The sequence below is a fragment of the Rhamphochromis longiceps genome, linkage group LG9, assembly GCF_057381845.1.
Source record: "Rhamphochromis longiceps isolate RC_006_pf linkage group LG9, R_longiceps_female_GT1.1, whole genome shotgun sequence".
NCBI classification, from domain to species: Eukaryota; Metazoa; Chordata; class Actinopteri; order Cichliformes; family Cichlidae; genus Rhamphochromis; species Rhamphochromis longiceps.
In genome coordinates this window covers 35327472-35351635 of record NC_140565.1, presented here as the reverse complement: position 1 = coordinate 35351635, position 24164 = coordinate 35327472, and the positions used below count along the sequence as shown (strand labels likewise).

Genomic DNA, 24164 nt, shown 5'->3' with positions numbered 1-24164 from the left:
TTTTTATGTAATAATTTTAATAATAATTTTATCCTTTTTGTCCTTTTTTTCTGCCTGCTGATCTGCCTGATGTCAGCAGCCATAAACTGATTAAAGGTTCACCTGAAGAGTTCAGCTCTAAGTTTTTCACGCTGTTTGTTATTAAGTGGTGCGAGTTCTTCTTCTTTTGTCTGCATCATGTTTGCTTACAGCTGTGAGGTGACCTTTGACCCTTGACGGCCTGCTGCTCGTTAACGGTTTTCTCGGTCATTCTGAGATCCTGTTTCTGATTTTTACTCCTCTAAAGTTAAAATGTTGAAGTCACCCATTAAAATGATGGAATATTAAAAACGACAAATCTGATTGTTAATCTCAAAAACTTGATTGGTTGGTTCTTTGTTAGTTTATTAGTTAGTTTTGTGTTTGTTTGATTGGTTGTCTGGTCCTTTTTATAATATTCAAATCTGTATAATAATCATTTGCCAAATCTTGTAACTTTTACAACCTTTTCTAAATTTTACTTTTGTCTGTTTGTTTTCTCACTCACACACACACACACACACACACACACACACACACACACACACACACACACACACACACACACACACACACACACACACACACATATATATACTAAAGCTAGGTATCTGTGGAAGTTTCTGTGGTGAACATCTGCTGACTGGTGAGTTTCAGCTTGTATCTGTTGACTTTATTGATAATGTAGTCGACATGTCAGAGGAGCTGTGTGACCTCCTGCTCTCACTTCCTCTTTTCCTCCTTCTTCCTCTCTTTCAGACACCAGTCGACCTCAAACAGCTCCTCTAAACAGCATTTATCTTCTTGACAGTTCATTGTCGTCTTCTGTCCTTGTTTTTATCTGCCTTTGTTCTGCTTTCTGCCTGTTTGTCCTTCTGTTTGTCTCTTTTTTCCCTCAGATTTCAGATCTGCTGACAGACAATAAAACCCTGAGCTAGTCGTGATGACTCAGACAGAGGTGAGAGACGGTGACTGTCCTCTGGGAGACAAACGGGCCTCCAATCAAAAATCATGTGTCATCATTTCATCTGGTGACTGATTACACATCACATAAAACGATTATATCTGTAAAGTAATAAATAAAATACTTCAGGTTTATCTGGTGGCCGTAGTTTGTGAGCTACAAGCTACATGACAACAATAAAATGCACTTTTGTTTGCAGTGTATTTGATCCTTTGATGTCCAGTTTTTAATGTTCTTGATTTTTTTGTCTCTTCATCAAAGAATATTTCTTTATTTCTGTTCTTTTCATCCTGTTTCATAGCTTTGTGTCAAACATTTCTGCACCTATTACCTCATAATATTTACAACATTACAAGTTCTGCCGACCCTAAAATATCACAACTGGACTTAGTTTGGAAAGCTTTTTTCTCAGATCAGTGTCACGTTTACGTCTTAAAGTAAATTCGTTCTGGTCCATATAACCAGCACATCATGTCCAGCTTATTGAAGATCATGTTATCGTCCCATTTTCCAGCAAATCTGCAGGAACTTAGTGATGCTGTCACATCAGTGTGGACCAAAACAAAATCTCTGCTCAGCAACTTTGTGAATCTCAGAGACAACAAACTAAACCAGAGAAGGAGCAGAGGGTCCGAGCCGGTGCTAGCAGGGTGTAGCTGGTGGAGCGAGTGAGGACGATGCCACCACGCTGCTCCACCTACATGCTGTGACATCTTCCACAGCATGTCCTGGTTCTGCAGGAGGTTTCTTCCTGTTAAAAGGGAGTTTTTCCTTCCCACTGTGGCCAAAGTGCTCACAGAGGGTCATATGATTGTTGGGTTTTTCTCTGTGTGTTATTGTACGACCTACTGTACAATATGTTGTTGTTATTTGGTGCTGTATAAACAAAAAGCTTGGTCACATTCGACGGCGGCCTGCTGTAAGGTTTCATCCTGTATCATAACATAAAGATTTTCCTGATTTTCATCGGCCTCCACAAAATCTGAGCTTCTGTGTTTATGAACATCTGCAGACATCCGAACTGAATCTGCCTGACAGGTTTTAAAAATGATGTTTTTGGGAGCTTATTTTATTTTAAACAGGAGGTTTAAACTCAGAGTTAATCATATCTGAGCTTTTCTGCTTATTCTAGTGTCAGGCACCAAACAGGAAGTGGCTGATTAGACCAATCAGGAGCAGCGTGTCATGTCAGGGCGACCTGATCAGAGTCAGAGGAAACAGATTTATGGAAGCTACATGACTTTCTGTTTTTAACATTAGAGCATAAACGTCTGCAGCACGGTGGGAACGGCTGCAACATGAGTGCAGAGCAGGGTTTGTTGGTTAAGGTGCTGAAACCAGCTGATGGCTGGTCAGCAGTGTTCAGCAGCATCACACTGACTGTTGCACATTACACACAACAAATTTTAAAACAGGCGGATTTTTTAAAACAAACATTTAAAACAGCAAGAAATAAAGACACAAACTCAAAGCCGGCACAGTTCACGTCTGAGCCACACAGCGACCAACAAAAGTCACCAATGTGAACATAAACCTCTGTCCTCATGGTGCAGTGTATTACATTATGTTGAGGGTCACTCCCTGCAGACAGTAACTCGCTACATTACGTTTGTCACATAATTAACAGTTAACAGTATAAACCTGAGGCACACGCGATCTTTGTGTTAGTGTTTGTACAACTACACAGAGAAAAGATGAAAACCTGCCCGAAGAGACTTTAAAGCGAGTCTACTTCAGAAATGGAGGCTGCTCGTCACTGCGTTTGAAGCTCAGTCTGGGCTAGCTTTGCCTTAGCATACTAGCCCAGACTGTAGCCCAGGGGCCGACGTGAAAGTGCAGATGACCGAAGAACCTCCAGAACCCAAGTACTGACATCATTGTACCTGTACTATGGTCACTGCAGCAGATCTTACTTTCACATAAATACAGCCTCAGATTATTGCACCGTGTGTTTATCATTTAACAAACACTGCAGCCTGTGAAAACCATCCTTACTGCTTCAACAGGAATGAAGTATCACCCAAGTGCTGGTGTTCGAATGCACTTGATCATCATCAGTGTGAGCATCTCAGTAAAAGCAGATGTTTTCACAGTGTGTATGTGTGGAGCTTTCAGGTCTGTCATCCTAACCTGAGAAAGATCTTTTATTTGGAAAACATTAAAGACGGCGTCAGTCCTCCCAGGAGCGAACATCAGACTGTGGAACGCTCAGAGAAGCCCCAAACAACCCAAACGGTCCCAGTCAGCATGTTAAAGGTTAAAGTTCATGACAGCACAATTAGAAGCTTCTTCTCTCTAACAAGAACATGGCAGCATGGCTTAGGTTTGCAAAGCTGCATCTGAACGAAATAAGAACAACGTCCTTCAAACGAGACCAAACGCGGCACAAACACCTCAAACAGCTTCAGCACGCTGGAGGGAGGATGATCTGAGCGCACACCAGCTCGTCTGTGTCCCACAGCTGAAGCTCGGACCAGTCAGCAGCACGAAGGTCCGAGCGCAGCAGCACGAACGCTGCAAACCTCAACGAGGTGAAGCAACGCCGTGAAGACTCGACCAGAAAACAAAGAAAAAATTGAACTAGAATTTTATTGATTTCATATACTTTAACCATAGGATTCAATCACGTTAGCAGTTTTGTTTCTGTTGGGTTTAAGATGGTTAATTCAGTTTGTGCTGCAACTAAAATCTGAGAATTTCTAATGGAAGTTTTGAATGGAGCCAGAGGTCAGCGTGACCTCCGCCCACTGTGGGTGCTACGACATGATCAGGTGGGTCAAGGCCACCTACTGGGTCATGAGCTGTTCAGTGCGAGTCCTCAGAAGTGACGGGAAACCCAGTGTGTGTGAGTGAAAAGAGGAAGTGTGTGTGGCTATAAAGTGATGCTGAAGTCGACTCGATCAGCACCTGATCAGAGACGCAGCAGGACGAGCTCCTCTTCATCAGAGCGGTGAGTGAAGCTCGAGCAGAGGTTGTACCTGCTCCCGCTGCACTGACTTATTTACTTACAGTGTAAATAATAATTATTCATATTTTACATTGGAAATCATTCTTACATTATATTGTTATTATTAGTTTTTCTATTTACATTGTAAATAATTGTCGTCTTTCATTTTAAGTAACAGAAAGATACATAAGAATATATTAAACAATACGATGCTATAAACTCCGTGTTTATTTCTTTCCTGGACTTTTGCTCTCTTTTTCTTTGACCAATCACCCCAGTGTAACCTTTGACCTTTGACAACCATGACTGGTCCAACCGCTGAAACCCAGAAGGGGCGCTACGCCAAGCCGGTAGCCTCACAACAAAATTAACAGTTCATTTTGAATTTAACCGAAAACGAGTGATTGCCTGACTTTTTTTCCTCCAGCTGCCGACCTCCAACCTGTCATATTCAGATGTTGTTCCAGAATTTGAACCTTTTGAAGGCGTTGCTGAATCTGAGGTCACGCCCAGAGCGTTTGCACCTGGTGGAGGTGAGACCCGCTTGCGTCACCTGTCTCTGGGGACCGTTTACAGCGCACCTGCTCATTTCCAGCCCTGTTGTTTTATGTTAGCACCTCCTTTATCGTGTGGCGGGCCTTGCATTGTCTTGTTGTTGAGTACTCTGCAACACTCTGAAGCGAGGAGCTGTCATGGCTGCCAGTCGATGACCAGCGTCCTCTGCTTTGTCCCCGCCCCCTCAGTGTTGCTGGAGGCACTGAAAATCAACATGTGTCAGGACGTCAACAAGCCGAAGCACTACACCACCGACTACTACATGCAGAACCTGGTGGTGCGCCGTGGTCAGGAGTTCGTCATGCAGGTGACCTTCAACCGCCCGCTGGCTCCGGAGGACGACTTCCACATCGAGTTTACGATTGGTGAGTTTGAACTCTGGGCTTCGATACTCTTCATGTGCCGTAGAGCTTTTAAGGCCTCAAACTTCGTCTGTCCAGTGCTCTCAGATGTTTTTAAGGACATGCTGCACACCACGCTGAGATATGCAATGTTTTCACTGGAAGTCACCTCGTTGGTGCAAAAATACTATTTAACATCAAACTCTGTTATCGTTGGTATTTTTCATAGAGTAAAATAACGAAATTGAAACAAATGTTTGCAAGAGGCTACTGATGCAGTTTAAAATTCCCTTAATTTTTAAACATTTGGTGTCTTTTTACGCTTGCATGATTCGTATGCTTGTTGTGAGACCCCCCTGCCATATTTCAGAGAATCCTCAAAGACCAGTGTGGCTTTGGTTTTGGTATTGTTGGGATTATAGTTTGCCTTAAACTGTATGATGGCAGCTTATCCGTCCTTTTCCAGTTTGGTGAACAGTGAACTGTTTAAGGTTTCCTCCCCACCTGCTCTACCTACCTGAGCATTAACAGCGATCAGGAACTTGTAACCCGGACACCTGCAGATCAGTCCAATCGAGGGATTTTGTTCACACACAGTTTTTAGTATCTCAGGTCATTTTTTCTCATTTTGTTCCTCTGCCTGGTCTGAGTGTTGCTAATTAACATTTTCCTCTAAACTGACACATGTGTGTGTGTGTCGGGGGGGGGGGGGGGGGGGGGGTGCTCCCTCATTAAGCAATTAGCTGATGAAGAGACGCTCGTTAACAGTCGCCCACTGAGCAATCAGACGGCCGTCAGTTCATTAAGCAGCTTCACATTCGTTTGGCTGCTTAATTAGTACACAGCTCTCCCCACGGCCCGGCCATTAGGAAACACTCCATGTTAAACACACAACTGCAGAGCTGACAGATGTTCACACACATCTGGCCTCAAATACACGAACTGAAGTCTTTAAAATATAAAAATGTAACCTGTTTGACCAGGATTTTATGTATTTTTATGTGTTTATTTTTATTGATGTAAGGTAGAAATAACCAACTCCTAAAAATGTGTTTTTAATAATGGATTGTATTTATATAGCGCTTTTCGGGACGCCTCAAAGCGCTTTACAATGCCACTATTCATTCACTCTCACATTCACACACTGGTGGAGGCAGCTACGGTTGTAGCCACAGCTGCCCTGGGGCAGACTGACAGAAGCGAGGCTGCCATATCGCGCCATCGGCCCCTCTGGCCAACACCAGTAGGCGGTAGGTGAAGTGTCTTGCCCAAGGACACAACGACCGAGACTGTCTGAGCCGGGACTCGAACCGGCAACCTTCCGATTACAAGACGAACTCCCAACTCTTGAGCCACGATCGCCCCAACGTTGTAACGTAAAAACATCCCATTGCATTTTTCTTATTACAATGAGAAATGATGCCACGCCTCTCTTTGGAAATGATTTTTTCACCTGGATAAATAAAGAATTAAAAAATAACTCTTCCATCAGGCTCCGATCCTTCGCCCAATAAGGGCTCCCTGGTGATGGTGACCTTCGGTAACCGTGGCAGCAGTTCGTGGTCAGGCCGGATTCTGCAATCTCAGGGTACATCTGTGATGTTCGGCATCACACCAGATGCCGCCGCCATTGTGGGGAAGTTTCAGGTGTACGTGGCCATCTCCACTGGCATGGGCATGCAGCGCTCAAAGAGGGACCCCACCACTGACCTGTACCTGCTCTTCAACGCCTGGTGTCCAGGTACCATTTCCTCTGTGCTTACTGCCCCCTGCTGGTAGAGTAAAAGTAAAATCATGATCAGAATCAGTGCAGCTTCATCTGCACCTCAGTCTGCCAAAGATAAATGACATACATTTTTCATTGCATAATTTTTCATACATCTCATAGTTACACAAAAGTGACCCTTTATAATAATATCAAAGGTGTGAAATATCTGTCATAGCTCTTCCAGAGTTTGTCAGACGTCCATCATACCTCTGACAAATGTGTCAACGTTTTCAACCAATTGATTCACCTCATCAGGCAAAAACATATCTCAGATCCCACTGTTCGCACTGATGACCTTGTTTACATTTATAATTTATCGTCAAGCCTGTCACGATGATCACTGATCCATTACTTGAGAAAGCAAACTCTCCCTCTGCTTTAAAATGCCCTTTAGTTAAACCACAAATATACTGATTACAGACAAATATCCAACCTCCCGTAATATTTGTACAAATGTAGTGGTTTCTTAAAGAAAGATGGAAACAGTGGTAAGTACAGTCTGGTTATAGAACATTTTAGAGACTGAATGAGGCCTTCAATACGACAGATCATAAAATCCACATTCACCAGCAGGAACAGTGGGTTGTTGATCATCTGTGGAGATTGGGGATCAGTGAGGTTTCTGTGGAGTTCCACAAAGCAGGCATCTTGATCTGGTACATTTCTTCTTATCCATGCCGCTGCTCAGAAACCTTATAAGACAGCTCAGCATTTGTTACCATAGTTATGTAGATGACACACCGTTGTATTTTTCTGTGGATCTAGATGATAATGAACTCTAGGTCTCTGTGTTTGACTGACATTTACAAATGGATATCACGATGCCTTTGTAGCCAAATGAAAGTTCTTACAGCAAAGCGTTTCTGTTTGCAGACGATCACGTGTTTCTTCCTAATGAAGCAGAAAGACAGGAGTACGTCCTGAATGATGAAGGGGTGATCTACCAGGGTTCATCTAGCTCTGTGGTAGACCGTCCATGGACATTTGGGCAGGTAAGTACAAATACTTGATCACATAAAAACAATAAAGTAATTTATTGATTAATTTATCAGCTTATAATTAATTAAAATGCACTCTTTGCAGTTTGAGCGCGGCATTTTGGACGCCTGTATCTTCGTCCTGGATGCGTCTCAGATGCCAATCTACGACCGGGGCAACGTTGTCAAGCTGGTCAGGGTGGGATCTGCCATGGTGAGAATACAGAGCCTGAGTACTGATTAACTGTGTCACCACAGTCATAGCAATGGGAAAACGACCTCAAGTTAGCTATTTGCACTTTTTCAAAGATCAAAATGCAGTTTCACCCTATCTTCTAGATTTAAGGTGCACTTACAGGACAAATAAGTCAATGTTTGACCAAACACTAAAAGAAATAGGGTGAAATATTCAATCTAATGTCTTGATTTTAAGACTTTGTCGTTGCCTTGATGCAAGCAGGTTCTGGGTTTCAACGGGGTTTTGTTTTCCCCTTGCCTGGTGGGTTTTCTCTGGGTCCCCTGCTCCAGTCTCATACCAGTACATTAAGCTCTTAAACTGCACAAGGTCAAGAAGAACAAATGGGTTTAGGCAGGTCAGGTGGGATTTTCACCACATGCTAAACAAGCATATTGTTACCTTTCAAATCAGGTCGGTTCCTTTTGTTTTGGCCCAACATAAACAGAACTGAACCTAAAGAAGTCACTGGTGAACGTGATAGATTGTACAAGACCGGCTGCTGTAGGGTACAACCGCTCAATGAAAGGTGCAGCAGCAGGACCTTGTGGGGTACCACACCAGAGATGAGAGGTTGAATTCCTTAAAAAAGAGAAGTCAGTTATTTTTTGCTGACCTTTGACCTGCCCGCTCCTGCAGATGAACTCTCAGGATGATAACGGTGTGATGGTTGGGAACTGGAGCAATGACTATTCCATGGGCAAACCCCCGACGTCTTGGACTGGCAGCACCAAAATCCTGCTGCAGTACGCCAACACCGGAGTCCCGGTCTGTTTCGCTCAGTGCTGGGTGTACGCTGGAGTCTTCAACACCTGTAAGCATGTGCTCTGTTTACTTCATCCCGCCTCACCTCCTCAGAATCAGCTGACTTTTAACTGCAGTAACTTCAGCATAAAATGTTACCTTCATTCTGTGAGTACTTTCAGACTTACAGGCCCTCAAACTACATAGGGTTAGGAACATATTGGGTACTTTTTACTTACTTTTCCAGTAATTTTATAAGCTTCATAACTTCATAGGTTCAGGAGCTTTCAAACGTTACATTTCAGGGCTGAAAAACACATTTAAATACTATTAAAAAATGCAAGCAAATCAATTTTACAATTGCTCCAAGAAAAGATTTTTAAAAGAAAGACAATAAACATTAGAGGAACACTCAGTAATTTTTTAATGTAATTTAATAAAAAAATGATTCTTAGAGGAAGCTAAATATGCATTCTTATGAACTGATAAGCAATATTTTAAAAATATATAGGAACAAGTTACTCCATCATATTTAAATAGAGGAGCCGAGGAGAACATCTCCCTTCTGACTTTACATATATATAGTGTGCCAAAGGCAGAGGAGAGGTGAAGTTGTTCACATCATCTGAGAGTCCCGTTTATCAAAGAAGCAAAATTGCAAATGACGAGAACAACGCCACCGACATCGCAATGAAATTTCATTCATTTCTTCGACTGAAGTCAGGGCTCTAAAAACAAAAACATGCATAAACATGCTCATTTATTCCTGATATTATCACAATTATCACAAAATTGAACATGTGACCCTCCCGTCTCCAGATAGCTGACAAGTGCCGGCTAAACAACTACAGCTAGCTATAAGCTAAAATTATGCTAGCTAGCGTTAGGCTCAAGCATCCTAACAATCACACTTTCCTTCGATAAACAGTTTGATAACATTAACAGTTTTTATGAGAGTTTATTCACTAAGTATTGGAGTCCAACAAATTTGCATCCACTTCAAACGAAGTTTAATTAAAGTTTGACTAACAGGAGCTAACAGAGGCTAACAGAGGCTAACAGTGCCAAAAATGGTGGCGCTTACCAACAACTCACCTCACTATTGTTGTCATCTGTCAGTGAGATTCAGTGACTGAGGTTAATACTGGACCTACAGCCTTCCACAGATTGGGAAAAACTCCAGGGCGGATCCAGTTCAAACAATAGTAGAAACACTCTGGGGAACAGTCTAATTGTGATGTTTTTGGTTGCTCCTGGCTGACTAAAACATGTTTGTCCTATAGCAGCAACTGTTGCTTGGATTACACACTTCTTTTGTGAGGAGTAAGAAAACCAAACTCAGCGTACCGATATGCAGCAGTGAAAATTTTTACACGCTCTACCTTTTAAATGTTTTCATCATATGAGATGGGCAGCTGTTTGCCCATCTCAGAAAAGTTATTTGGAAGGTTTTCTTTAAACCTAAATATTGACAGAAGGCTCCTCCTCTTGCTATGATTCCTCCCCGAAATTTCACCTGGATCTCTCCTGTACTTGAAGTTGTGAGGAATCAGAAATGTTGGACAAAAGTAAGAATTTCAACCAACCCCTGTGTGTAACTCAGAAAATATTCATAGAATGAAGGTTAAACTGTATGGCTTTATTAAAAAATTACAAAAGTATTGGTACGAAAAAGAAAAAAAACATCTGTTGATATGAGGGGTCGGTCTGCAACTTTTTCACATTCACATTTAATATCCCTGCTGTTTAGCCATCCATCAAAAAGATCTAAAACAATGACAACAGCAACAAAAACTCTCAGAGAGACCCAACATGACTACAGTGACCACATAACACCTTCATAAAAAGACTCAAACTAAGTGAACTGTCATGCATGTGTAATTACACATGCTGATGATGATTTATTTTCATAAGTGTTTGGCTCATTACATTTTAGAGTTTACTTGTACTGATCTACTGTACAAAGATATTGATTATGCAACCATTTTATTAGTCTGCACCACAGATCAAATTAGGCTGTGGCTCATTCAAGGCACTGATTGAAATTCTGCAGGAACAAAAACCTGAATAAACAATGTAGCTTTTATATATTTCACATCCTTGCAGTCCTCAGATGCCTTGGCATCCCAGCAAGGGTCATCACCAACTACAATTCAGCTCATGACAACACGGGCAACCTGAAGACTGACCTCATCTTCAATGCTGATGGCACCCCAGACAGACGCAACACCAGGGACTCCATCTGGTACTGTATCATAATTACAATGTTCCTGTGAGCTTGGTTTGGGAAAGACTTCAGTGCTGGACACCTTTTCCCATGTGTTTGAACTCGAGACCAGCGTTGGGAGTGCACTAGCTACACTGCCTCTCTCTGCAGGAACTACCACTGCTGGAACGAGGTGATGATTAAGCGTCCTGATTTGCCGCCCGGGCTGGAAGGATGGCAGGTGGTTGACGCCACGCCTCAGGAGACCAGTGACGGTGAGACAAACAGATGAGCGCACAGATTAAGAAACAACAGTTAAACAGAGAGCTAACAGGTCTGTGCTTGTTCGTAGGCTTTTTCCGCTGTGGTCCAGCACCGGTCATTGCCATTAAGGAGGGTCACGTGTGTTACCCGTTTGACTGCGGCTTTGTGTTCGCTGAGGTTAGCGAAGCATAAAAACCAATGGGACAATATCTGATCAGCACAGAGTTTCACAATATCTTGAAATCGTTTCCTCCAGGTGAACAGTGACGTGGTCTTCCTGAAGAGAGATAAGTACGGGAATCTGACTCCCTTCAGAGTGGACAAGACGTACGTTGGAGAGAAAATTTTAACCAAAGCTGTGGGCTCACAACAACAGAACAACATCACAAACACCTACAAGTACCCTGAAGGTAACAATCACAGGGCATCAAACCCAACAAGCAAACACAATTATAAATAAACTTTTCAGTTTATTAATAAACTGAATCAGCTTTGATGTTTGTGCTTTTTTATTACAGGAAGTGCAGAAGATGAGGCGACCATGGCACGGGCGGAGGGGTTCGGCTGTGAGAGGGATCACAGTGATGTGCCTGAGGATGACCTGTCTGTCACCCTCATCGTGGAGCCGGTAACACACCTGTCTGCTACCTTCACATTCAAATTGTGCACTTGTAGAGCACAGTTCACTTTATTAGGAACACCCCGCTAATATTGGGTGGGACCCTGTTTGCCCTCAGAGCCTCTAATTATTCATGCAAGGTGCTGGAAAGGTGGCCCATCACACAGTTGCAGCACGTCTGATACATCCCAAAATTGCTCCGTTACACATCTGTTTACTGTGGAGACCATTTAAGTACGATGACAGTGCATGCCACGTGAACGAGGAGCCTTTCTACCAAGGAAGGATCTCCACATTCTGCTTTACTTTGTCTTGTTTAGTCTTAAATAAATCCTTTCAGCCTGAGCCAAAATCGAGGCATTTAAAAGCATAGAAGTCCTGAGGAGACCCAGAACGCATGTGGCTCACTTGGCTCTCTCTTCATCTGCAGTGTGTTATAGGTCAGGATGTGCAGCTGGTAGCGACCTTCAAGAACCAGGGTAAAGTCCTCAGAAACGTGACGGCTCACCTGGACTGTGACATCATCTTCTACACTGGAGTTGTGGCCAGTCACTTCAAAGACATCACCTTCGATGTGACTGTGCTGCCCTACCAGAGTGAGCTCCACCAGAATCTTGTTGTTTTAAAGTCTGAAGATTTGGTGATGAAGGTTTTAGCATTTCTCTCTGTTTTACAGGTTATAGTGTGCCGTTTAAGATCCCAGCTTATGAGTACCAGACCCAGCTGAGCTCTCAGACCTGCCTGCGCTTCATTGTGAGCGGACAGTCTGATAACCTGCATGTGCTTGACTTAAAGGTGCTGGAGCTGCAGACCCCGGACCTCAAAGTGACGGTAAGGCTCACAAAGGCCTAATACATGGCGAGGTTTCTTTCATCAGTCAATTATTTAGAACTGTTAAATATCTCCAACAAAGCGACCAGAAAGTTGGCTTTAAAAGGGGGAGGAGCTAAAAGGATGTACTGAAGGGCTGCAGCGAGGCCCGTGATAAGACAAAGAAGCATTATTTTGAACTGTGATGCATGTAAAGCTGCTCTAGTAGAGTCCAGGAATGAGAATGTGGATCTGGAAATTAGCAGAAGGGGTCCGCTTATATTTGTATGTTTTTCTGTGACAGACTGTGCTGGACACACTTTGTACAGTGACTGTAACTTTGGACTCTTCCTCTAGTTGAACGGGGAGCCTCTGCTGAACCAGGAGATGGGTGTCAAAGTTGAGTTCACCAACAACTTCGGCTTTCCTCTGCGTGGCGTCAATCTATCCCTCGAGGGAGCTGGGCTCATAGGTCCAAAGTCTAAATACTACAGGTAAACACGCCTCGGATGCTGTGTGCACTGACGGCGGGATGTTCTGTGTGTTGAACACTTTACTCTGTGTGATTTTCAGAGAGATTCCTCCTCAGGCTACCATCACCTGGCAGGAGACATTCATCCCTTGGCTGCCTGGACTGCGTCGGATCACGGCGTTGATGGACTGCCAGGAAGTCCGTCAGGTAACCAGCACAACCTGACCTGTAGATTCTCGCCATTAAAACCAGAACGGCTCCAGTTTCCTCCACCCGCCCTCTTACTTCCTTGAAATTGTTAAGTGTGGTTACAGGTTGGTGTCCTCAGAATATCCTCTCAGAGCCTCCAGAGGGCGCCGAGACGCAGTGTTTTATTTTGGTTCAACACATAAAAGACTGATTTGGACCATCAAACACAAGCACTCTGCTACTGCGTGCTGATTGGTCGGATAAGCACTTGAGACGACAGATGTTAGTTAAACCATGCCACTGGGATTTTATTTACCATAATTCTTTCATTTTTTATTTAGCAATTAATCTTATTAGGCATCTGAACGCAGTTTATTTGTTTTTTATTTAAAATATTATCAACAAACTATAATTATAAGCAGGATTCAAACAGCTACAGTAAAACTACAGACTACAAACTTATAAACAGCCGCTCAAAGTAAAACAATGCAAAAAACTCAATCTTAGATGTTAGAATCATAGTGAACTCATATTATTTAGCATTTTGTTAGGTTTTGATTATATTTAAGATAAGATAAGATAGAACTTTATTAATCCCTCGGGTGGGTTCCTCTGGGACATTCGGTTTCCAAAAAAGCACAGCACCGACAGAAGTTACAGTTACAGAATGTTATATATATATATATACACACACACACACACACACACACACACACATATAAATACAGAGACAATATAAATAAAATATACGAAGGGGATAAATAGAATAAATAGGAATAAAAATAAAAATACAAGTGAATTGCACATTTCAAGTATTGAGTCTATTTCATTATTTTTTGGATATCCTGCCTCGTGGTGTTTGATATCATGGAAGTGTGAAAGTTTGTAACGACTGTTTTCATGACGAGCTGATCTGTTTGTCTTTACTCAGGTGTCTGGATTTGTTGAGGTCAACATCCCTTACCCTGCAACGTAATCACCATTTCCACCAATCAGCACCACTTCTGGATGAGTGGGCGGAGCCAAGAAAGAGCACAAGTTACCGCTTTAATGATCGCGTTTACAAATCAGTTTTGAAGTACAAATGTAACTTTTTTTAATTCCACAGATTTCACAGAGGTTTATGCAACTTTTTAAGATCAGAGTTTTTCCACTTCTCTGATATTGAAGCAGCTTTATTTCTTACCATCTATAACTCCGCCTCCTCTGGATGGCTAGAATAAACTACACTTTATGAAAATAACATAACAAATAAGAATCGGAGTTTTCAGTCGCACTTCATTTGGCATATTTGAGAACAGATTTTACAAATCAATGAAACGTAAAATATCTAAAAATATTTTAGATTCAGAAAATATCCATTAAAAGAGATTTATTACATAAAACCTACAAAATGGAGTTCAATATGAGCTTCATGGTTAAACGAGATGTTTGGACCTCATTTCATTACCTTCATAATGTGTTTGAAGTTTGTGTCATTTTCTGTCAGTGGACATTTAAACTTCATCAGAAAAATCCCCGAGTTTGTAAAATTAGTCGCCGATTGTTCACAAATGATTTTCTGTCTTGTTATGAACTTTTTGAACAAACAAAACAAGTTTGAAGCTTCAATAATATTTAAAGGAAGAATAAGGTTTTGAGCTTTATCATTAATGACACAAATGAAAAACCAAACTCACTGCAGTGCCCAGTCACCACTAAAATGATCGTTTTCAGGTGATGAATTTCTCCCAAACTTTGACAAACTGAGCTGGACCTGCACTCTGACACAGGGAAACTCTGTAACCTCGTCTGTTTTTTTACCCTCCTGATTGAAAACCAGTGATTTGACTCTTTGCTTTGTGCTTTGAATGCCTTTTAACAATGCGGATGCTGAATACTAACAATAAAAGCACATTCAAACCCATTCAAGTTGTCCATTAAGATCTTTGTTCACTGGAAATAAACTGAAATGAGACCACAGGAAAGGAACCGCTCGTTTAACTTTAGCAGCTTTTTCTGGTTTCATGACTTCGCTCACGTGTGTGTCCTCTCACACAGCAAACACTTAATCATTGTCCTATCTGTGCTGTGAAAATATAATCCAGTTTCTTTACAGACTCTGCTGTTTATTCTTAGCAAAAGCAGCAAGTTTTAGGTAGAAGATGTTAGATAAAGATCTGCGTGGCCTCTGAGAAACCATCGTCAGGTCATGTCTCCAGATAAACATTAAACACTTAACACAGACAGGAAATCTGCCCTTTGGACAAACACTGGCCTCATTATAGCTGCTGCTCTTGTTTGTTATGTAACTACAGGTGTGTAGTACAGCAGACACACCACTAGAAGGAGCTGTTGGCTCTTCGTTTGGCCCCCTGGTCCACAAACCAGCACATGCCGTTCACCTGTATCATTCAGTGGCCTCTTTCTGTAAGAAAAAAAGGAAACAATATTTCTTCATCCTTGCATCCGTGTTGTTGTTATAAGGACGTTTTCTAGCAGCTGCTTTGAGCTTTGTTATACTGACAAAATGAGAAGTGGGTCGATGGCGTGTTATTGATCTGCGTGGGTTTATAAAGAACTTCTGCTGAACTTCCAGAAACCCGCTGCAAATGAAGACGTCCACTGCTGCTGTGTCAGCTCACATCAGCCTCATCAGTGATAAGACATACAGACTGTCCCTGTGATGTTCTGCTGTATTTTCTGTATGTCATGTGTGTAACAGCTCAGAGAGCAGTGTATACGCTGCATATCAGCATGATGATAACAAAGCTCACGTGAAGTGTCAGCAAAATACTGACAGTGCAAATCATCCCTGTGTCCTGTGCAGAAGTGCTTAAACCTGCATTTGCCACCAGATGGCAAAAGCTGTGGTTATAGAAGCACTTCTGACCTGGAAGAAGCCTACATCTTCACCTCTGTGAACGGTTTCCTGCTCAGTGTGTGCACTCACTAACTCATTTTGGGTCACACTAAATAAAAACTTAAATCTAGTTTATACATTTTGGGTATGCCACGTGTCAAAAAGAGGATTACCTGTGGTATAAACCACCAGGTATCGTCGCAGCAGTTATGTCCTTCTTTCCTAACCTCTGTGGGTCTTACAGCTAGCTGGGGATGATATAGGCACCTTTGCTGGTGTGATTAGGCAAAGGATCAATACGGGGTCCACGACCCTCGTAGGGACACTCCCAGTAGAGCTTAAAAGTGTGGGACTCTCCACCAATCGCTCTTAAAACTAAAGAGAAGCTTCTTGGATGAGAGGCGAAACGTCTTCAAGAAAAGTAAAGAAATCCAGACACGTTTCTTTCCAAACTTCTGAGACAGCCATCAGTTGCTAAAGAAAAGAACTGTGTCCCAAATGGTTGGCAGTGGTCCCTGAAGCATGCAGAAAAGCTTTGGTTGGTACCAGATTAACAAAGCTGCCTGTAGTTTTTCATGTTTGTCTGCAAATACTCGCTAACTTTTAGCTGAGCAGTATTAGAAGTGGAAAACGTGTGAAACAAAGGGAAAATAAAGGAGGTTTGCCTTCAAATTAAAATTGGAATCATTTTGGATGCAGCCCTCAGGCATAACTTTCACTTCCCTTACTGTCAGAGGGTGACGGGACAGTGTTTGTAGAAAGGTCTGGCAATTCCATTCAAGCAGGGACTGCAGCAGTAGGCTAGCTACTAAAGTAAAAACAAGGAAGTTTTTGTCAGCCACTCGAGGAATACTCTTCTTTTCCCAGTGCAACCAGCAGTAGTCTGATTGTTTCACACCAGTCTTCAGGCCTGTGTGGAGGTTATCAGGTGATCCTACTTTGACACCATGATTTTCACGTATCCAAAATTGTGAATGCGTTAACATCTGGCGATTAGTGGCAGTGTGTCTGAAAACACTTCAATACAATTAGTTTTGTATCATTACCTTATTTACTAATGGATAAATCAATATATTTGGACATTAAATTAAAGTTAGCGTCCTTAAAATCACCACGGCTGGTGAGGAAATTATGCTAGCCAACTAGCATTTTGAATAGCAATTAAAGTAGCAACCAAAATACAGTTAACCAGGTAGCTGTAAATTAGCTATGCTGCATGAATCTGTTACTCGTTTAATTTCGTTCTGCTTGGTGCACTTCATAAAACGAACCTTTACCTTTGGCTAATTTTAGCTAAAGGCAACTTTAGTTGGTGAAACATTACTTGGCATCTAACATAACAGCTAGCTGGCTAAACAGATGGGCTTTGTGAAACAAATGTAACCTTCTTCTGACAAACATTACCTAATGTTAGCCTAGTTACAAATTGCTTGACACCAAACGTAGCAGCTAGACAGTAAATTTTAGCTTGCTTGCTAAGTTAATGTTCTAATGTCATATAAACATGACTGTGTGTATATAGAGTTTCACTCTGCGGCCACATAACAGAAATCACTAATCAAGATGAAGACGGTGGCACGGTGGTTAGCACTGTTGCCGCACAGCAAGAAGGTCCTGAGTTCAATTCCACCACCAGGCCGGGGTCTTTCTGTGTGGAGTTTGCATGTTCTCCCCGTGTTTGCGTGGGTTCCCTCCGGGTACTCCGGCTTCCTCCCACCGTCCAAAGACATGCAGCTTGTGGGGATAGGTTAATTGGATAATCCAAATTGCCACTAGGTGTGAATGAATGTGAGTGCGAATGGTTGTCTGTCCCTGTGTGTTGGCCCTGCGACAGACTGGCGACCTGTCCAGGGTGTACCCCGCCCCTCGCCCTATGACAGCTGGGATAGGCTCCAGCGCCCCCCGCGACCCTGAAAAGGATAAGTGGATGGAAGATGAAGACATGTTCATGGCTATAAGAAGTTTGCAGAAAATCTTTATCAGTTTTAAATCAGCTATAAATGAATTGTGTAACCATGATATGTGTGTGTGTGTGTGTGTGTGTGTGAGAAGACTTTTCATCACTAGTTAAGTTCAAGACATCATTTAAGTTTAGAGAGCTACAAATGAATGCGTGTGTCCTCTGATTATTGATCTGAGATGGTTTTTTAATCTAACATGACGACATGCGATATGCTGTATCTCATGTAGTGATATAAACACAAGTGAGTTCTGGTGTTTGTGGAGGACCTGAAAATCTTTACACATCACACATTACTCCTGAAAACGTTTGTTTGTTTGTTTTAGCTTCAGTGCTAGTGATGAATGTAGGCCATTGTACTTTTAAGTCATGTAAACACAGGTCGTGACACACCCTACCCCCAACTCTGACAGCAACAGGTGAGCAGTCGTCATAGTAACTGTATCTAAAGTATCAGCATCACAAAACTGGTTGGTCCAGATCAGGCTGACACACAAACACACACGTTGGTTCATCTATACTTTAGAGGACTTGACACTGTCACAGTTACATTTCCCAACCTGAAGCCAAAACTGACTTTGAAATTTAACCCTTTAGCTTCTCTCTAGTGTTCTTCTCTCTTTTACCGAATTTCCCGGAGGAACCCACCCGAGGGATTAATAAAGTTTTATCTAATCTCTCTAATCTAGTGTGCAGGCCAGTGTAAAGTTTTTACACTGTCGTACAATGAATGATTTTATCTAAAATGAGAGGTTAAAGGAGACTGAAGAAAGTATTATTAATACAGAAGAACCAAGTATTATAGTCCCTCTTGTGCCCACGCAAGGCTTCAAAAGCGAATCAATCTGTATAGACTCTCCTGTTTAAATGTCTACATTTAATGCAGAAATGATCATATTTACACCCTTTAATAGTCATTTATGCTAACTAAGTAATCACCTCATGCTAACTATCACTGCAAGCTATCACCTCATGCTAAACTGAATTTCCCAGAGGAACCCAAGTTTCATCTAATCTAATCTCTAATCTATCACTGCAAACTATCACCTCATGCTAACTAACTTAGCATGAGGTGTTGTCCAGGTTTCAAACGTGCATGCTGACATTGCTGAAAATGCCAGGCTAATGCTAACACAAAATGGTGTTTGAGCAGTCAGTTGGTGTTTACAGCTAGTTTTCCCATTCACAGCAACAGTTAGTACAGACTTTAACTTTCCTTTCATGGTCTAGTAAGTTTAACATTAAAAGTGCTTCCAGTGTTGGTCCACTAAGTAATTCTCTGGGATGGTTGGCTTTGTCCATCCCAGTTTTGGTGTAATTAATCTGTTTCCCTGCAGTTCTTAGCACCTATCTATGTTGCTAACCAAGCTAGTTGTCATTAGCTGTGGTGCTCTTGCTTCTCTAACTGTAAAGTACAAAACAGTGATGGCTAATTGCTAAACTTGAAGTTTAAAATGGATTTGTTGAGCTAACAGTAGCCACCAATGTTCCCTCTAAGCTGCGCAATTGCGCACTGTTGGCATGGTCTCTGCGCAGAGAAAATCTGCGTTGAGCACACAAAAAAAATTCTAACCTGAATTGAGATTAAAGTAAATATGTGCCGACACCGCTGTTTTAGCGAGCAAAGCAGCGTGGCCGATGTGGAGTGAAGCCACGTTAATGACAACGTGTACAACCATTGGAGATGTGAGCAGGACAGACGGAAGAATTAATGGAAATAGTGTGGACTTTATATCAGTTTTTAAATTGTGTTGATCGGCCACGTAAAACCAGAGTTATGATAAAAAAATATGCAATATTTGGTTTTCTTCCTGAATACTGTCGTTGTTTATATTTACTGCGGGAAGAAACGGTAAAAACTGTGTTTTATAAGGAAAACGCTCGAAAGCCTGTGAGCAGAGACGAAGCCAAAACACTCCCCACCCTTTCCCATTGGTCGAAAATGTACCATGTCAACCAATCAAAACATGGCATTTAGTTGTTAAGTAACGGATTTTGGAGTTCAAGTTATTTTTACTTCCAATAGTGTTAACATACTACACAGGTCATGAACAAGATTTTTTTAAAGATTTTCATTGTAAGTGGGCTAAAGCAGCTCATTAAACTTAGTCTAACAGAAATGTAAATGCTGTAATTTGATTATTTTAATAAACATGTAACTTGGATGATTCAACGCTGGCGTGACCACAGTGCACACGTCTAATGTCGCTCACAGTGTCCAAGGGTTCGCTCAGGGAGTTTGTGTGTTCGCTCAGACACATGAAACATTAGAGGTAACATTGGTAGCCACATCCTTGTTTTACATACTGTTGCTAGCTTAGATCCAAATGTGATCACTTCAGGATTAAATAATCATCATGGTGAAATCAGCCTCTCAGGCTTACATAGACTGATTGCACAGAGGCCCAAACAGGCCACAGTGGTGAGTTAAGAGTTATAGAGCAACAGCAGCTTGTAATCCTGGGTTTGCAGCTTTTAAGGTGCTAATAGCTACATTTGCATGACACAGACTGTAGATTGGGTCATTGAGCCGCTTGTTTCACATGTAAACAAACTGTTGGTGCCGGCATCCTGCAGAAAACTCAGGTAACATGAGAGCTCAGGACAAAAGCAGAATCAATGGGTGAATATTTATATGTATTTCCATATTTATAAAGTATATTTGGGTGTGTTTTGTGTTTGTGTGGGTGGCTGCTGTGCTTTCACAGGTAATGTGATGCTTTTAAGAGAAATGAGTTTGTCAGTCTGCCGGAGATGCACGCAGTAGACTCTCTGCGGCAGAGCAGGGCAGGCCTCGAGCTGCAAGGCAAACAACTGTTACCTACAAATCATCCGTCACTATTGGAAACCGGTTTTTCACCCCCTCCTCCCTCCTCGCTCCCTGCTTTCTCCCCTCCACACCTCCTCCCTCTCTCCCTCTCCGACTGCAGACCACATGTCTGAGCTTCATGTTGTTGGAGTTTCTTTGCGTCTGCAGTCGTTTCTCTGCTGCGAAGTGAGCGTGTGCGACATGTGTTTGTTGCGCAGCCGGTTGGGAAACAGTGTGAGACGGAGCAGCATGTGCTTGTCATCCCCCCACACTGCCAACAGGTGTTGGCTTCATGTGACTGCCAGCCTGCCTGTCCGGACAACGCTCCAATGAAGAAAGAGGAGGAGGAGGAGGAGGAAGAGGAGTGTGTAAAGTTTCATCAACAACAACTGTGTCAGCTCGCAGTGGCTGTGCAGCTCAGATCTCCTCTCTCCGGCTGCTCGGTCGAGCAGGGATGCCTCTCCTCCTCCTCCTCTCGCGCTCCGCTGGATGAATGGATGAATCCAGCCTTTTGTTGGCGATGGTTCGTTCCTTGGCAACAGCTCCATGGTTACAGTCCAATAAATAACATCACAGTCCTCGTCTGCGTCCCTGCATTTCAGGCCGGGATGCAGAAGCAGAGTTCAACTTTGTTCTTCTTTTATTTTCATCCTACAAAAAACAGTTAAAGAACAAAAGTGATTCAATGTTTCTCTTATTTGATGAAACCTGAGGGGAAATTTAACTCATTCAGAAGCTTTGATATTTTTACAAAGTTGGCAGCAAATCTGGATAAACATGATGCAAATTAAAGCAGAGATGAAGACAGCGAGCCGAAGCACCGTAGGATCCTGACCGGGTTCATCAGCAGCTACGCAGTTAAAGTTTAACTTCCAGGGGAACAAAAGCTCTTTACAATCAATTTTTGGCCCAAAATGTTTTCACTGGTGGTTCTTCACATACCGTTTTTATTCAATAGACAGTGTGCTTAAAGTTAAAATGACAACTACAAGATAATGTTGGTCTTCCACTGAAGGGAAGCAATGGTTCCCCTGTTCAGTATCCCACTTTAACATGTTAGCTTACAAACATCTGTTAATCAGCACTAAATGCATAACAACAGAGGCAGTCGGCGGTTCAGGTTCTTCTGTTAATACAGTTTGTTAAATGTCTGATATTAATGTTAAATGTAGTCAAATTAGCTTTAAATAAAAGCTTTGTTTTTGCTAGCGTAATCAAAGTGTGGCTCCTTTGGGTGGGTCCAGTTTCATCTGGTTCAGTATCTGCTTGTGCTAAAAAAAAAAAAAAACCCACTAAACTATCTCGTAACTATCACATGAATAATGGCTGCATCTATCTAACCAGGCTAGCTTAATGTGCTGTATCTTTAACATGTGCAGAGATACAACTCTCAAACACAAAATTAAATAAAATCATTTAACAGCTAGCCCATGTTAACTTCCTTTACAAGATAAACTGCCCCAGCTGTATCAGTTAGCATGCTCACTTGGTATTTGACTTTAGCATGTTAGCTAGCAAACGTTTAATCAACAATACTAAAAACAGTAGAAAGGAGACATTGACTGACTGATAAATAAAAACAAGGTGACTCTGAGGCTCACCCAGCTGTTTTTTCACTTGACAAAGTTGCATCCCGACTATCAAATGATCGCACCCTGCTAACTAAGCTAGCTAGTTGTTGCTTACATTAGCTTAGTCTGCTGAATCTGTTTTTGTTCATCTACCGATAATAAAAACTTCTGTGTTTAGAAATAACCCTGCGATCACACTTTAAACTAAGTGAAAATACAATTATGAAAAAACCAGTTTGTCTGCCAGTAAATCTGGTAAAATGGCCCCAGGTGTAATTATTATCCTGCTAACAATCTCTCTCTCTTTGATAATCAGGCCCAGGGCTAAACACTCAGAAAGTTGAAGGCATGTGGGAAGCTCATTTTAAACCAAAATGATAAAGTTTATTATGGAAATCTGTGCATAGTTCAATGTGTGTGTGTGTGTGTGTGTGTGTGTGTGTGTGTGTGTGTGTGTGTGTGTGTGTGTGTGAGAGGAATGGGTTTGTGTATGTCAGCAGATTAATTTGAATTGAAAAGTGCCCAGTTGAGGTGAAAAGCAGTGATTGGATTAGTGATGTAATGTCATTATCTGCTTTCAAGGCTCTGTGTGTGTGTGTGTGGGGGGGGGGGGGGGGGGCATACAGCTGTACACACAGTCACATCACATGGACTCGACTTCCTCTCTGTCCTGATAAGGTAAACTTGTCATTTGTCTTCAGGGAGTAATGTGAGTGAACGTGTCCTGTGAAGTGATGCGAGTGCTGTGAGCCCTTAATGAAATGAAGCAGAGGCTCCTGCTGCTCCTGTGCTTGTTTCAGCTGTCAACACAGCACTGACCTCTTTCTGCTTCTCTATCAGACACATCGCACTCGAGCACCGTCAGTCACATAACAACAGAACCACATGCAGGATTACATGAGGCACTGACGGTGGTGCATGTACCGGTGGCAGCTCCTGCTCAGGAGGTAGAGCAGGGCACCTGCTAACTGGAAGGTCAGTAGTTCGATCCCCTGACGTATCCTTAGGCGAAATACTGAATCCCGAGTTGCCCCCATTCTGTGAGTGTGTGAAGGACCCTTGCAGTAAGAGAGCTCAGTCTGCTTTGAAAGTCTTGGTTGCAGCAGAAAACCAAGCTTTTCAAGTTTGGCGACCACTCGCTGAGCAGTTTGCAGACACGTGGATGTGTGTCTCCCTACAGTCAGACATTTCTTCCACCTTTAAGATGATCTAAACAGCTGATTTCATTAAAAACCATACAGCTGCCATTCCTCTGTCTCAGTGACGGATGAAAACGTGTTGATTTCCTCGTGTTTCCTCTTCACACGAGTAAAGCTGATGCACTTCCTGCGCATTCCCTCTGAACAAACTAGCACTTGTTGATAATTGTGTGCAGAGATGAGGCTGTGCTCTCTCTTTGTGTCTGTGTGATAAATAGAAAACAGCAGCAGCAGCGGACCGAACTCGGACTAAATTTAAACCCTCATGGTTAAATTTAGTGCGAGCAGCTCGACTTCTTGCTCGCTCTCTCGCTGCATTCCTGCCAGCCCTCCATCTCTAGATACAGACAGACCCCTCCTCCTCCTCCTCCCATCATCCCCTGCAGGAGAGAGGAGCACACAGCCATCTCTCCTCCCATCACACCCCTCCTCCTTTTTCTCCCCTGCAGCCGAGCAAGAAGAGCCTCTCTGACGGTATCGGGCTAGTTCAGCCTGCTACCGATGATGATGACAGACAAGACTTTGGGTGTTTCCCTACTCTCGTTTCTGGGTGAATCACTTTATCAGGAATAAGTGATTCATGTGAAAATGTGAGTTCAAAAAGAAGTTCGAGGACTTTTTCCTGTGTGCACTCTCCTGTGGACGAGCGAGTGGACCTGGAGCCCAGAAGGGGG

At 42.5% G+C, this 24164-nt stretch overlaps 1 protein-coding gene across 1 annotated transcript; it reads left to right on the top strand.

Moving 5' to 3' along the window:
- The first annotated feature begins 4231 nt into the window (after positions 1-4231).
- LOC146662781 (coagulation factor XIII A chain-like) lies at positions 4232-24044 on the top strand. Its single transcript, XM_085419464.1, has 19 exons — positions 4232-4279; positions 4357-4462; positions 4673-4849; positions 6318-6566; positions 7467-7585; positions 7677-7784; positions 8445-8619; positions 10656-10794; positions 10927-11030; positions 11108-11196; positions 11276-11429; positions 11538-11647; positions 12069-12234; positions 12315-12469; positions 12806-12942; positions 13022-13127; positions 14041-14076; positions 20939-21088; positions 23940-24044. Exons 1-19 carry the CDS (start codon positions 4232-4234, stop codon positions 24042-24044), a joined length of 2433 nt encoding a protein of 810 aa, XP_085275590.1.
- The last annotated feature ends 120 nt before the right edge of the window (positions 24045-24164 follow it).